The sequence below is a fragment of the Delphinus delphis genome, chromosome 3 (assembly GCF_949987515.2).
Source record: "Delphinus delphis chromosome 3, mDelDel1.2, whole genome shotgun sequence".
In the NCBI taxonomy this organism is placed as follows: domain Eukaryota; kingdom Metazoa; phylum Chordata; class Mammalia; order Artiodactyla; family Delphinidae; genus Delphinus; species Delphinus delphis.
In genome coordinates this window covers 123915445-123932287 of record NC_082685.1, presented here as the reverse complement: position 1 = coordinate 123932287, position 16843 = coordinate 123915445, and the positions used below count along the sequence as shown (strand labels likewise).

The 16843-nt window shown below is 36.8% G+C and overlaps 1 protein-coding gene across 1 annotated transcript in view; it reads left to right on the top strand.

Annotated features, from left to right (window-relative positions):
• IPO11 (importin 11) overlaps nucleotides 1-16843 on the top strand; it is a 221902-nt gene that overhangs the window by 132227 nt on the left and 72832 nt on the right. The window contains exon 27 of the mRNA XM_060009435.1: nucleotides 16134-16255. Coding sequence (XP_059865418.1) covers nucleotides 16134-16255 — 122 coding nt within the window. The remainder of the gene's footprint in view (nucleotides 1-16133; nucleotides 16256-16843) is intronic.

Below are 16843 nucleotides of genomic sequence, written 5' to 3'. Positions count from 1 at the left end.
TAATGTGCTGTTGGATTCTGTTTGCTAGTATTTTGTTGAGGATTTTTGCATCTATGTTCATCAGTGATATTGGTCTGTAGTTTTCTTTCTTTGTGACATCCTTGCCTGGTTTTGGTATCAAGGTGATGGTGGCCTCGTAGAATGAGTTTGGGAGTGTTCCTCCCTCTGCTATATTTTGGAAGAGTTTGAGAAGGATAGGTGTTAGCTCTTCTCTAAATGTTTGATAGAATTCGCCTGTGAAGCCATCTGGTCCTGGGCTTTTCTTTGTTGGAAGATTTTTAATCACAGTTTCAATTTCAGTGCTTGTGATTGGTCTGTTCATATTTTCTATTTCTTCCTGATTCAGTCTTGGCAGGTTGTGCATTTCTAAGAATTTGTCCATTTCTTCCAGATTGTCCATTTTATTGGCATAGAGTTGCTTGTAGTAATCTCTCATGATCTCTTTTATTTCTGCAGTGTCAGTTGTTACCTCTCCTTTTTCATTTCTAATTCTATTGATTTGAGTCTTCTCCCTTTTTTTCTTGATAAGTCTGGCTAGTGGTTTATCTATTTTGTTTATCTTCTCAAAGAACCAGCTTTTAGTTTCATTGATCTTTGCTATTGTTTCCTTCATTTCTTTTTCATTTATTTCTGATCTGATTTTTATGATTTCTTTCCTTCTGCTAGCTTTGGGGTTTTTTTGTTCTTCTTTCTCTAATTGCTTGAGGTGCAAGGTTAGGTTGTTTATTCTAGATGTTTCCTGCTTCTTAAGGTAGGATTGTATTGCTATAAACTTCCCCCTTAGAACTGCTTTTGCTGCATCCCACAGGTTTTGGGTCGTTGTGTCTCCATTGTCATTTGTTTCTAGGTATTTTTTGATTTCCTCTTTGATTTCTTCAGTGATCACTTCATTATTAAGTAGTGTATTGTTTAGCCTCCATGTGTTTGTATTTTTTACAGATCTTTTCCTGTAATTGATATCTAGTCTCATGGCGTTGTGGTCAGAAAAGATACTTGATACAATTTCAATTTTCTTAAATTTGCCAAGGCTTGATTTGTGACCCAAGATATGATCTATCCTGGAGAATGTTCCATGAGCACTTGAGAAAAATGTGTATTCTGTTGTTTTTGGATGGAGTGTCCTATAAATATCAATTAAGTCCATCTTGTTTAATGTATCATTTAAAGCTTGTGTTTCCTTATTTATTTTCATTTTGGATGATCTGTCCATGGGTGAAAGAGGGGTGTTTAAGTCCCCTACTATGAACGTGTTACTGTCAATTTCCCCTTTTATGGCTGTTAGTATTTGCCTTATGTATTGAGGTGCTCCTATGTTGGGTGCATAAATATTTACAATTGTTATATCTTCTTCTTGGATCGATCCCTTGATCATTATGTAGTGTCCTTCTTTGTCTCTTTTAATAGTCCTTATTTTAAAGTCTATTTTGTCTGATATGAGAATTGCTACTCCAGCTTTCTTTTGGTTTCCATTTGCATGGAATATCTTTTTCCATCCCCTTACTTTTAGTCTGTATGTGTCTCTAGGTCTGAAGTGGGTCTCTTGTAGACAGCATATGTAAGGGTCTTGTTTTTGTATCCATTCAGCTAATCTGTGTCTTTTGGTGGGAGCATTTAGTCCATTTACATTTAAGGTAATTATCGATATGTATGTTCCTATTCCCATTTTCTATATTGTTTTGGGTTCGTTATTATAGGTCTTTTCCTTCTCTTGTGTTTCTTGCCTAGAGAAGATCCTTTAGCATTTGTTGTAAAGCTGGTTTGGTGGTGCTGAACTCTCTCAGCTTTTGCTTGTCTGTAAAGGTTTTAATTTCTCCATCAAATCTGAATGAGATCCTTGCTGGGTAGAGTAGTCTTGGTTGCAGGTTTTTCTCCTTCATCACTTTCAGTATGTCCTGCCACTCCCTTCTGGCTTGTAGGGTTTCTGCTGAAAGATCAGCTGTTAACCTTATGGGGATTCCCTTATGTGTTATTTGTTGTTTTTCCCTTGCTGCTTTTAATATGCTTTCTTTGTATTTAATTTTTGACAGTTTGATTAATATGTGTCTTGGCGTATTTCTCCTTGTATTTATCCTGTATGGGACTCTCTGTGCTTCCTGGACTTGATTAACTATTTCCTTTCCCATATTAGGGAAGTTTTCAACTATAATCTCTTCAAATATTTTCTCAGTCCCTTTCTTTTTCTCTTCTTCTTCTGGAACCCCTATAATTCGAATGTTGGTGCGTTTAATGTTGTCCCAGAGGTCTCTGAGACTGTCCTCAGTTCTTTTCATTCTTTTTTCTTTATTCTGCTCTGCAGTAGTTATTTCCACTATTTTATCTTCCAGGTCACTTATCCGTTCTTCTGCCTCAGTTATTCTGCTATTGATCCCATCTAGAGTATTTTTAATTTCATTTATTGTGTTGTTCATCGTTGCTTGTTTCATCTTTAGTTCTTCTAGGTCCTTGTTAACTGATTCTTGCATTTTGTCCATTCTATTGTCCATTCTATCTCCAAGATTTCGGATCAACCTTACTATCATTATTCTGAATTCTTTTTCAGGTAGACTGCCTATTTCCTCTTCATTTGTTAGGTCTGGTGCATTTTTATCTTGCTCCTTTATCTGCTGTGTGTTTTTCTGTTTTCTCATTTTGCTTATCTTACTGTGTTTGGGGTCTCCTTTTTGCAGGCTGCAGGTTCGTAGTTCCTCCTGTTTTTGATGTCTGTCTCCAGTGGCTAAGGTTGGTTCAGTGGGTTGTGTAGGCTTCCTGGTGGAGGGGACTAGTGCCTGTGTTGTGGTGGAAGAGGCTGGATCTTGTCTCTCTAGTGGGCAGGTTCACGTCTGGTGGTGTGTTTTGGGGTGTCTGTGGCCTTATTATGATTTTAGGCAGCCTCTCTGCTAATGGGTGGGGTTGTGTTCCTGTTTTGCTAGTTGTTTGGCACAGGTTGTCCAGCACTGTGGCTTGCTGGTCGTTGAGTGAAGCTGGGTGCTGGTGTTAAGATGGAGGTCTCTGGGAGATTTTCGCCGTTTGATATTATCTGGAGCTGGGAGGTCTCTTGTGAACCAGTGTCTTGAAGTTGGCTCTCCTACCTCAGAGGCAGAGCCCTGCCTCCTGGCTGGAGCACCAAGAGCCTTTCATCCACACGGCTCAGAATAAAAGGGAGAAAAAGTAGAGGGAATTAGTAGACGTATGAGGAAAGAAAGAAGGAAAGGAGGGAAGGAAGGAGGGAAGGAAGGAAGGAGGGAAGGAAGGAAGGAAGGAAGGAAGGAAGAAAGAAAGAAGCAAAGAAGGAAAGAAGGCAAGAAGGAACGAAAGGAGGGAGGGAGGGAGGAAGGAAGGAGGGAAAGAAGGAAAAACAAAAAGAAAGAAGATACAGTAAAAATAAAATAAAGTATAATAAAGTTATTGAATTAAAAAATTCTTAATTAGAAAAAAAGGACGGATAGAACCTTAGGACAAATGTTGGAAGCAAAGCTGTACAGACAAAGTCTTACACAGAAGCGTACACATACACCCTCACAAAAAGAGGTAAAGGGGGAAAAATCATAAATCTTGCTGTCAGAGACCACCTCCTCAATTTGGGATGATTCGTTGTCTAAAGGAGGGAAGGAAGGAAGGAAAGAAAGAGAAAGAAAGGACGAAGGTATAGTATAATAACGTTCTTAAAATTAAAATTGATTATTAAGAAAAAAAATTTTAAGAAAAAACCATGGACGGATAGAACCTAGGACAAATGGTGGAAGCAAGACTATACAGACAAGATCTCACACAGAAGCATACACATACACATTCACAAAAAGAGGAATAGGGAGAAAAATCATAGATCTTGCTCCCAAAGTCCACCTCCTTAATTTGGGATGATTGGCTGTCTATTTATGTATTCCACAGATGCAGGGTACATCAAGTTGATTGTGGAGCTTTAATCCGCTGCTTCTGAGGCTGCTGGGAGAGATTTCCCTTTCTCTTCTTTGTTCTCACAGCTCACAGGAGCTCAGCTTTGGATTTGGCCCTGCCTCTGCGTGTAGGTCGCTGGAGGGCGTCTGTTTTTTGCTCAGACAGGACGGGGTTAAAGGAGCCGCTGATTCGGGGGTTCTGGCGTACGGAGGCCGGCGGCGGGGAGGGAGGGGCACGGAATGCGGGGCGGGCCTGCGGCGGCAAAGTCCGGCGTGACTCTGCACCAGCCCGAGGCCCGCCGTGCGCTCTCCCGGGGAAGTCGTCCCCGGATCCCGGGAACCCGGCAGTGGCGGGCTGCACAGGCTCCGCGGAAGAGGGGAGTGGAGAGCGACCTGCGCTCGCACACAGGCCCCTTGGTGGCGGCAGCAGCAGCCCCAACGTCTCCCGCCCGCCTTGGGGTCCGCGCCTCCAGCCGCGGCTTGCGCCCGTCTCTGGAGTCAGCGCCCTCAGCCGCGGCTCGCGCCCGTCTCTGGGGTCCGCGCCCTCAGCCGCGGCTCGCGCCCGTCTCTGGGGTCCGCGCTTTCAGCCGCGGCTCGCGCCCGTCTCTGGGGTCCGCGCTTTCAGCCGCGGCTCGCGCCCGTCTCTGGGGTCCGCGCTTTCAGCCGCGGCTCGCGCCCGTCTCTGGGGTCCGCGCTTTCAGCCGCGGCTCGCGCCCGTCTCTGGGGTTCGCGCTTTTAGCCGCGGCTCGCGCCCGTCTCTGGAGTTCCTTTAAGCAGCGTTCTTAAACCCCTCTCCTCACGCACCAGGAAACAAAGAGGGAAGAAAAAGTCTCTTGCCTCTTCGGCAGGTGCAGGCTTTTCCCCCGGACTCCCTCCCGGCTAGCTGTGGTGCACTAACCCCTTCAGGCTATGTTCAAGCCGCCAACCCCAGTCCTCTCCCTGCGCTCCGTCCGAAACCGAAACCCTAGCCTCAGAGCCTGAGCTCGCAGCCCCGCCCGTCCCAGCGGGTGAGCAGACAAGCCTCTCGGGCTGGTGAGTGCCGGTTGGCACCGATCCTCTGTGCGGGAATCTCCCCGCTTTGCCCTCCGCACCCGTTGCTGTGCACTCCTCCGCGGCTTCGAAGCTCCCCCCTCCGCCTCCCGCAGTCTCCGCCCGCGAAGGGGCTTCCTAGTGTGTGGAAACTTTTCCTCCTTCACAGCTCCCTCCCACTGGTGCAGGTGCCGTCCCTATTCTTTTGTCTCTGTTTATTCTTTTTTCCTTTTGCCCTACCCAGGTTCGTGGGGAGTTTCTTGCCTTTTGGGAGGTCTGAGGTCTTCTGCCAGCCTTCAGTAGGTGTTCTGCAGGAGTTGTTCCACGTGTAGATGTATTTCAGGTGTATCTGTGGAGAGGAAGGTGATCTCCGCGTCTTACTCTTCCGCCATCTTCCCTTACTCTCGATAGTATCTTTTGATGCACAAAATTTTTTAATTTTCAAGAAGTTCAATATATCTTAGTTTTTTCCTTTTATTGCTTATGCCTTTGGTGCCATATCCAAGAAATCACTGCCAAATTCAGTGTAGTGAAGCTTTTGTACTTTTTTTTGTTTACGAGTTTTATAGTTTAGGTCTTACCTTTAGTTCTTTGACCTCCCCTTTTTTTTTTTCCAATTGAAGTATAGTTGGTGTACAATATTATATTAGGTTCAGGTGTACAGCATAGTGATTCATTATTTTTTTACAGATTATACTCCACTAAATGTTATTATAAGATAATGGCTATAATGCCCTGTGCTATACAGTGTGTCCTTGTTATTTATCTCTGACCCATTTTAAGTTGAATTTTGTATATGGTATGAGATGAGGGTCCAGCTTCATTCTTTTGCATGTGGTTATTCAGTTTTTACAGTGCCATTTGTTGAAAAGAGTGTCCTTTCCCCATTGAATGATCTTGGCACTCTTGTCAAAAGTCATTTGACCATATATGCAAGGGTTTATTTCTGGGCTCCGTATTCTGTTCCATGTCTATATGTCTATCTTTGTATGATTATCACATAATTTTGATTACTAAAACTTTGTAAGGCATGTTGAAATCCAAAAGTGTGAATGCTCTGGCTTTTTTTCATATTTTGGGGGATGGTTTTGTCTATTCAGGGTCCCTTGAGATTCTATATGAATTTTAGGATGGGTTTTTCTATTTCTGCAAAAAGTGTCATTGGGATTTCGACAGAGCTTGCATTGAAACTGTAGATTGCTTTGAGTAGTATTGACATCTTAATATTAAGTCTTGCAGTCCATGAACATGGGATGTATTTCCATTTATTTATGTCTTAATAAGGAGTGTTTTATATTTTTCATTATACAAGTCTTTCACCTCCTTGGTTAAATTAATTCCTAAGCATTTTATTCTTTTTGATGATAGTAAAATAGAATTGTTTTTGTAATTTCTTTTTTAGATTGTTCATTGCTCATGTATAGAAATGCAACTGATTTTTGTTGACTTTGTATTCTGCTGCTTTGCTGAGTTCATATTTTCTAACAGTTTTTTTGGAGGAATCTTTGGGATTTTCTACATAAAAGAACATATGATCTGGAAACATAATTTTGTTTCTTCCTTACCAGTTTTGATGCATTTTATTTCTTTTGCTTGCCTAATTGTTCTGGCTAGAACTTCCAGTACTGTGTTAAATAGAAGTGGTGAAATTTGGCATCCTTGTTTTGTTCCTGGTATTAAAGGATGAGATCTTCTCAGTCTTTTGTCATTCAGTCTGATGTTCATCATGGGTTTTCATATATGGCATTTATTATGTTGAGATATTTTCTCCTTATTCCTAATTTATTCACTGTTTTTATCATGAAAGGGTATTGAATTTTGTTACATGCTTTTTCTATATCTATCAAGGTGATCATGGGGTTTTTATCCTTTATTCTGTTAATGTGGGGTGTTATCTTGATTGATTTTCATATGTTGAATCATCCTTCCATTCCTGGAATAAATCTCATTTGGTTATGGTGTATCATCTTTTTAATATGTTGCTGAATTCTGTTTACTAGTACTTTGTTGAAGATTTTTGTATTAGTGTTCGTAAGAGACACTGATCTGTAGCTTTTCTTTTTTGTATTATCTTTGTTGGGCTTTATTACCAGGATAATGCTGGCCTCATAGAATGAGTTAGGATGTGTTCCCTCCTCTTTGATTTTTAAAATTGAAATTTTAAAAATATTGTAATAAGTCCCTGCTAACTAGAAAATAGTATAATAATAACCTTGATAAATGCTGTAAATAATTAATAGTACAAATTTTACTATGAAGCAGTTTATCATTTTTTTTTCTTTTGATGTGGACCATTTTTAAAGTCTTTACTGAATTTGTTAAAATACTGCCTCTGTTTTATGTTTTGGTTTTTTGGCTGCGAGGCATGTGGGATCTTAACTTCCCGACCAGGGATGAACCCACACCCCCTGCATTGGAAGGCGAAGTCTTAACCACTGGACCACCAGGGAAGTCCCTATCATTTCTGTTTTGTAAATAAATCTTTTGAATGTGCAGGAGTACAATGAAGAAATTATGTTAACAATAAATTGCAGTGTAGAACATCTTCTGATATGTTGAAGAATTTAGAACGATCTGGAACCTCTTGAAACTTTAGGACTCGGTGCCAAGTAAAAGTAATCTTTATTTCTGGAATGAAAAATATTTTTATTATTTCAGCAAAATATAGTGATTTGTTATTGCTTAATGATATAAACTTTGGATGCAAAGGTGCTTAAGAATTGTATCATTAGAAGTTGAAGGTTCTAAATACATTTCATCAGAATGTCAGTCATGTTCTATTAATGTTTCTGGCAAAGTAAAGAATTTTTGCAGCAGTCAGTGAGGAAAAAAATTAAGGAAACATCATGAATTTATGTTAGATAATAAAGTGATTGAGATAATAAAGTTTTTCCACTGTCAGAGTGAACAAAAACATTTGGAAAAGTACCATCAGCATTTAAAAAATTCTGTCAACTATGCAGTTTTAATACAGTATCTTAAGACATGAAATATTTAATAGAAATTTCAAAAAATTAATATTTATGGGACTACCATTATATTCTAAATTTGTTTTTCACCTGCTAGCTAACATGTATTTACTGAAATGAGAAAACGGCTTTTTGAAATATTTATATAGATTACTTAAAATGAGAAATTCATGACTTTGAAGATATTTAATGATGTTTATTGAACTCATATAGCTAGGTGAAACAATATTTGAAATAATAAATATGGTGTTTAAGAAAAATATTTCAGTAAGAAATATTTAACTGAAAACCTCATTGCCAGTGTCTCTCTAGGGAGAAGTTGTATATAGTTTCAGTCAAAACTAAAAAAACATTTTCCACATATTTGGTTCTAAGTCACTAAATTTAATCATATGCAATGAGGGATGTAAATCAAACAAATCAGAAAGCTTTTCTTAATAAATTTCATGTTTACTATCATACTGATTAAGCATCAGAGAAACATAAATAATATACCTGCAAATCAGGAATTGAATTATGAAATTGGAAGAATATTAACTCTGCAGTTTTACTTTTTCTTTTCATTTCTCCCTTATATGTACTAATGCTATTAAGCAAATGTTGATAGTTTTCTTGCAATATATGAAAGCTGAGATGTTCAAAACTACTCTTTGATGTAGTCAAATCCTAAACATGTGTCAACATTTCCACAAATAGTTTTGGGCACATCACCAGATCATTTCTTCAAAGAAGTACTTGACACAAAAAAATTAACTCAGAATGAATCATTGATCAAAAAAACTAAAACTATAAAAGCTTCCAGAAGAAAACATAGGAAAAAGATATCAATTTATTTTATACACATGCACATGAAACAGTAATTTCTAAATCATTTGCTGATATTTAAAAATTGTAAATATGATTCTTTATTTGATGCTGCTCACACTAGCTGAATAATACTCTAGTTTGGGTCAAGATTTTACATAAAAAAATGACATCAAATATTTTCAACAATTTCCTCCCTAAGTATTAGTCACTAGCCAACCTGTAGTCTCAAAAAGTAGTAATTTGTCTTAATGTTTCTAGTCATGAATCACCTCTCATCTTATATTAAACTAAATGCAGTTCTATTCAGCGCTTTTCTAGCTCTTCTAAATGCTGTTTGGGATATTTAGAGATATTTAGACTTCATCCAAAAGTCATATTTGTTTATCCAAAAGTCATGTTAATTGGTTTAATTTTATTTCATTTTCAGTGAGCTGAGCTTTACAACTATCATTAGCCAAGTTTAGGATACAGTAAATGAAAGAACCTAAAGATTCAATATATTTTTCATCTGTCATCAAAAAGGGGGGCGGTCACATAATTACACAATTTTTCTTATAATTAATACTTCGTTTTGGTTGAATGATAGTTCACATTTCTTAATTTTCATAATATCTTTCACTTTCATAATTTTTTCTTTTATATGGTCAATTACAAAAAAGTGATTTAACGTATCTATCACAGATCTCTCAGCTTTAATATCCAAAATATTTGCAGTAGAATGAGCAGAATTATAACAGATTTGATATATCAATACTTCCATTCATTATGATACTGGGAGCCCTACCAGTGCAACAAGGCAATAAGAAGACAAATAAAAGCATACAGATAGGAAAGGAATAAGTAAAACTGACTCACTTTGCAAACAACATGATTGTATATTACAGTCTCCAGTAAAACTACTGCTAAATTTACTAAGGTCATGGGTTACTTGGTCAATATGTAAAAAACAATTTTATTTCTCTTCACTACCAGTGAACAACTGGAAACTGAAATTCTCAAAACACGATTTACAATAACATTCAAACCTAGAAATATTTAGGATACAGTTAACAAAATGTGTGTAAGACAGGTACAGTAAAAACTACTAAACATTGCTGAGAACATTAAAAAACATCTCAGTAAATGTATATGTATGCTCATGGATTAGATGATTCGTTATTGCTAAGATAAAAATTTTCCCTAAAAAAAATTTTTTTTTTTGGTAGAAATTGGCAGGCTAATTCTAAAATTTATATAGAAATGTAATGGACCTAGAATAGCCAAACCTACTTTAAACAAGAACAAAGTTGAAGAATATATAATACTATCTGATTTCAAGACCTATTATAAACTTATATATACTAACCAAGAAAGTGGGATAGCATGAAAATAAACATTTAGGTCAATGAAACAGAAGTGAGTTGGAAAATAGGTGCACACATTAATGGTCGGTTTATTTTTGACAAATGTACCAAGGAAATTTAATGCAAAAAAGACAAGTCTTTTATTTATTTATTTATTTTATTTTATTTATTTTTTTTGGCTGCGTCGGGTGTTAGTTGCGGCTCGCGGGGTCTTCCTTGAGGCCGCTTGCAGGATCTTTCATTGTGGCGCGGGCTTCTCTCTAGTTGTGGCATGTGGGTTTTCTTTCTCTAGTTGTGGCGCGTGGGCTCTGTAGTTGCAGCACGCAGGCTCTCGTTGAGGTGTGCAAGCTCAGTAGTTGTGGCATGCAAGCTCAGTTGTTGTGGCGCGTGGGCTTAGTTGCCTCATGGCATGTGGGATCTTAGTTCCCTGACCAGGGATCGAACCCGAGTCCCCTGCATTGGAAGGCAGATTCTTTACTACTGGACCACCAGGAAAGTCCAGAAAAAGACAAGTCTTTTAGATGAATCAAGGTAGATTGACCTATAACATGCAAATATATATGTGTATACATATGTATTTATTGATGTGTATATGTGTGTAACTATATACGTGTTTTATATTTGTATAACATAAACCTCATTGGAGGGCACAGTAACTTCCTGTTTTGGTTTTAGGTGACACACTCATTCACACATTCCTTGAAATTCTTCCCTTCTTTAGGTTCCAGGACACTGTAAGTTAATTTCCCATTGATGTCCTTCTTGGTCTCATGGGTTTCACTTCCTAGTAAACCATAAGCATTTTCTAAGACTTAGTCACTGACTCTGCTTATCTGCAGCCACAGTCACTCCTTTAAGGGAGGCCAACTCTGACCTTTTCCTTACAATCCAGTCCCAGTATCTTTACGTCAAGGTCTTCTGTCTTCTTTGAGCACTCAGTGTCCTCTGACATTTCTTCTTTTGTGTGTCCATTATGCTTAATCTGTATTTCTCTCTCATTTATTCAAAAGTTTTCTCATCTTTTATTGTAGAACAGCTCTCTCATCTCCATCCTTTTTTCCTGTCGCCTTAGTTTATTTAAGGGCCTGGGCCAGTTATCTCAAAGAACTTTGAGCCCTGTCCTGGTATCATTTAACTTATTCCTTCATCCCCTGTATTTTTGTAAGCCATGTTAAATCCATCTTCTTTTCACCTCCATTGCTGCTGCCATAGCCCAAGTGCTTTTCTCGTGACTGGAATATTACCATAACCTCTAATATTGGACTTCCTCCAGTCCCTCTTCTACAGGTCAGCTGAATGGTCTTGCAGATTGAATTACAGAATTGCTTACTTGTTTGTCTTCTCCATTTGACTGTGAACTCCACGGTCACAAAGCTAGGAGATGGTAGAGTTGGGGAGATGTACCATATTTTTCTTTTCATGGCTTCATCTGTATATAGGGGTACATACCTCAGTTGGTGATGAAAGTTCTGGAGGCTCAGAAGTCCAAGATCAGGGTGCCAGCGTGGTTGGATTCTGCTATTTCCTGAATTGTAACCTGCTGACCTTTCACTGAGTCCTCATGTGGTGGAAAGGCAGAAATTATTAAAATGGTTTGATAACGATTTGTGCTACATAGCTTGTTAGACAGTGTTAAAATATCAATTTGTATAAAAAATAAGAAAGATTATATTAAAAATTTTAAATTTATAGTTACTTTCTGATTTTTAAATATTTTCATTTTACTTCAAGTGATTGTTAGTAGCAGCATTATTTGAATCTGGAAATGAGTCACCTAGCATAGTATGTATTTGCATGAATGGAGAAGATCTGAAAATATAGCTTTACTTGTTATTAGACCTTAAAGGAAATTTGCCTGTGTGCTATCCTGTGCTTAACACCATCTTTCTACCCAAAATAATATGCTTTGCTAATCCAGGGCAGACTAACTTATGGATAGTTCTTTAGGTGCTGTGCATTTAAGAGTCATCATGTGATCAATCAACTATACTCCAATATAAAATCAAAATTAAATTTAAAAATAAATAAATAAAAGTCATGTGGAAAATTTTCTGAAATGTCCTATGTTTCTCTATTATCGCAAATGTCTTAGGTTTACATTTAAAAAAATACACGAGAGTAGGCCACCACCTCCATTGTGTTAAACATCAAAATATACAGAAATAATGACCTGTGGCTGGTGCTGTTACTATTTCAACCCTTTGACAATATGAAGGATTGAAGAGAGATGTTATAGGTTCAGACTTATTTCTCTCACTGTATTTAGAGCACTGGCTTTTCATGGAACACTTCTTTTTTCACTTTTCAATGTGAAGAAGAAATGTTTTTCACGAAGAATTTGACCAAAAATTGTCAAGCCATCATGTTTGAGTCTAGAGACTACGGAAATGAAAGAGAATGAAATATTATTGTAGTTCAAATGGCTACTTTTGACTGTGAGCACAGTTTTAAAGAACATCAGAATCAAATAGGACTAGGAAAATGAGTTCCAGTAAATCCAGATAGCTTTGAAGCAAGCAAGGATTTTGCAGAAAGGTTTGTCTCTTCTAAACACTTGAAAACAGTTGTCAGATAGTAGAGAAAACCAAGTTAATTAAAAGTGATTTAATATCTTTAGGAAAGAAGTTGGGTTCATTGCAGAAGTCACCATTAGAACAGTTCCACCTCTAAGCATTTGCTAGTCAGAGTCTTTCAGAGTCATTTTTTATATTGAATGAAGAAAACTTTTTAGACTGATAACGTAATTTAGAATTTAGAGCCTTAGGGTATTGAAGAATGGTACTTTTGCTGTAGGGAAATTTGCTAGAAAATGACAGTATTTGTAGGCCCTTTTTCTCTTTAGGCTTCCTCTTTCTTCTGAGGGATAGCATCTATCTTGGTTTAAACAAGTGTTGTGGAATTCAGGATGGGAAAACAGGCTTTTGGGATGAGGGTGTTTCGCCATTCAGCGTCCTGATTTTTATTTAAGTCATCTGTTTAATTTGTTTCTCACCTTGCCTTCCCCCTGTTCTTGATGCCTTGAGTTGGAGCTTCTTGGATTTTATTTTTGCAGATACTGTATCTTTGGACTCCTTTAGGAGTGGGGAAAGCAATCTAGAAGGTTCTAAGTGTTCTTTATACAGATTCCCAGCTAGTTTTCCTGTTTTGAGCTCTGTGCCTCACCTCTGTCTTCTTTGTGGCCTGATGATTGCAAGGTTCTGAAAACCAAGTCTGTTTGCATTAGATTATTATTCCTCTGGCAGGCAGTTTGGTTCCAGGCTTTTCTGTTCGGCCAAGTCACTTACCACTCTTTCATTCACCTGCCATCTTCCAAAAACTTGTAGCCATCTTTACCCATGTAGTTTCTCCTCTTTTATAGACCCTGGGGGGTTATTTGTTTGCTTTTTATATTTCTTTACTCTCATTTTAGTGGGATTTCAGAGGGAGCCAGCAAATGCATATGTTCAAAGCTAAAATTGTTTTCACAATGTCAGTATGCTTCTAGGGTAAATAACTTTTTTATAAAGATGCAATAAGGTGTGTGCAGCTGCGTAATTGGAGTAATATTATCTGTTTATCTTTCTATAAAACTAAGACTGAACTCAACTATTCCTTAAGTATTTCCTTGTTTTCTAGAAACATTGTCATCTTACTCTTTCTGGCAATATCCCTTAATTTAGACTTTATAAATTTGGGGGGAGGAGTGAAACATTTTGTTAACTTCAGTTCTACAAGGTAAGAAGATGACTTTCCTCAGGACCTGCTACTTTGATTATAAGACTTTTTCTTTAATCAGTCCTAAGTGTTTGACTTGAAACAGCACACATCTTCCTAATACTAGAGAGATTGAAGGTACTTTTTTGTTTCCACACAATGAATGATGTTTCATGAAATTTTATGTAAAAGTGACATTTTATTGCTTGAATAGCAACTGGTATGAAGGTTAGACTAAGAAGATAACATTTGGAGAGAGAAATAAAAAAAGATCGCCATTTGCATAAACATATTATTCTGTTCCTACAAGGAATATAATTATATAAAATTACTTAATTCTTATAGACAACATTTATAACTCATATTCTTTAAAGTTGTAAAAATGATGGAACCAGTCAGAAATAAAATTCTGTCTTTCTATAGTAGATATTTATTTAATCGTGGTATCTTCAGCATGATCCACCAGGGTAGATTTTAGCATACATTATCAAAGAGAAATCTCATCATCTTTTTATTATGCTGCTTAAGAAATACCTTGATTTTAGAAATTAGTTCTCTGAAATACTGCAGAATTCTTTTTTTGCTTTATGATTCGCTATAAATGGTCATCAACATATGTTACAGTTGTCTTGTTTCTATGTTTTGTTATGTGCTGTTAAATATTTTTATAATAGAGGAAATAAATGTAAGTTATAAGTAAATAAAATTAGACCATAGAGATACTTGTCTTTGCTGATTGCATCTTCATTTCAACCACATATATTACTATAGCTTTAGTTGTATATATTACATTTTAATAACTGGATATTTGCTTTTGTATGGTTATGCTTTATTTTTTAAATCTTGCTTACTAGATATTAATTGCAGTAAGTCTATAAAATATCTGAGCCATTTGTTTCCAAATTAAGTACAAATTGAAGACACATGGTATAAATCAGCAGTTACTGGACTGTATTGCTTCGTTGTGCCCTTAATATGTTAGTAATATTTTCACAATGCCTCTAGGCTAAAAGAAATATAAATAGCTAACTGTTCCTTTTATTAAGTAGTTAGATCCAAACAAATTAATTTGTATTCACGTCCTAATAACTTAGTATCTATTGAAAATTATACACAAAAATCTAAAGAATAATATCTTTGTTTCATTCTTAAATAAACACAATTACTGATTAATGGAATGTGTATGCCTATTGGGCAACACCCAAGTTCTTAAACCTTAGAATCATGTTGGATACTTCCACTTTCATCTTCTGTTCTACCTTGATTTTTTGGTAGTACTTTGCAAAGATATGAAGTCATCAAAAGGAGTGTAATGTTAAAACTGGGAACTATCTTGAACTAGTAGTTTTTGCAGTATCTGACGGATGTCGTTAGGTTTCTCTGAATAATTTTAAATATTTTGTGAGTTTACTGTGGCATCTTGGGATGCACACAGTTTGGGGAACTCAAGTATAAATAATTGCCTTAAACTAATAAGTGTTTCCTTGACTGTTTATTATTTTTCAGAATGTGTTGGAAAAAAATGTGTTGAAACATTTTTTGGAAACAAATGTAGAAGCACAAAAGTAGGAAAGTATGGGAATTCAAGGTTGATCTTATATTACTAAAATCCATGAAATACAGATTTTGATCTTAAATGCATTCTTTAAAAGGTGCAAGAAGTGTACAGGTGTTTATAAGCAAACCCTGGGACCCACTTTCAGTCTACATGATGAGTACACTTGGTCCTGTTTTACTTTATAGATTCTTACTGTATCAGTTAGGGGTTTTCAGAAAAATAGAACCAGTTCTGTGTATATGGAAAGAGAGAGAGAGAGATTGAGAGAATATACACATGTAGAGGCGCACATACACAAGAAGGGAGGTGGGTTTTAAGGAATTGGCTCATATGATTGCAGGGACTAGCAATTTCTAATTTTGTAGGGCAGGCTGCAAATGAAAACTCAGGCAGGATTTCTATGTTACAGTTTTGAGGCAGGGTTTCTTCTTTCTAGGAAACCTTAGTTTTTGCTCTTGAGGCTTTCAACTGATTGAATGAAGCCTAACCCACATTATCTAGGGTAATCTCCTTTACTTAAAGTCAGCTCATTGTAAATGTTAATCTTATCTGCAAAATACTTTCATGGCAACATCTAGACTAGTATTTGACCAAACAACTGGACCCTTAGCCTAGATGAGTTGAATAAGTCTCTTTGGCTCTCAGAGTTAATTGGCTCTCAAGATTAATTAGAGTCGTTTTCTGGTTTTGCCCAAATTATTTTTTTCCAGCTCAAGGCTTGCCCCAAATTCTTATATTCCAATTCTCTGGTTTGCTGGAATTGAACTTTAGCCATTCCTTATGAGGTTTTAGCCTTTAACAGTACTTATCCACAAGTAAATAGCATTTCAAATATTTGAGATGCCTCCTGGTCTTTTTTCAGATGGACCAGCTTTTGGGAAATATGATTGAAATGTGGGTTGATCGCATGGACAATATTACCCAGCCTGAAAGAAGAAAACTTTCGGCTTTGGCTTTGCTTTCTCTTCTGCCATCTGATAATAGGTGAGGAAATGTTTTCTTAAAATTTGTTTTGTTAAAGCATCAAAATGTTAGCACTGTTTTGGCCATTGGTATTGCTGTATGTTGCTGGCAGTGCTGTTTTATGCATATGTATGCTAATTTTGTTAGTAGATAATGATGTGGCAAGTGTTGGTCTAGATCTAAAGAGATGTGCATGGAGTGGTGGGCACTGCTATTTAACTTGGTTATGTTCATTTTACCAATTTCATTTTTGTCTGAATTCCCAATTTTTAAAATAACCAGATTTTGTTAGACTTATTTTAGGTCCTCTTTTTATATGAATATATTAAATATATAATATTTCAATGTCAGTAGCACTTCATAAAATATATTATCCTCTTGGTAATTCAAAAGTTTGTTACATAATTTTGTTGTTATTTATTTTGGATTATCTCTAAAGAAGCTTACAAGTTATTGTTTTCTCCTTTCTTAGATGAAGTCATTATATTATACTTTACAGTAAAGCTTTGTTAAAATTCTCATTTCCAAAAGCAAATACAAAATGCTTTGATTTTGGACATTTTTCGAAGAGTATCTTGGTTTTGCTTGTTTTTTTTTTGCCTTTATCCC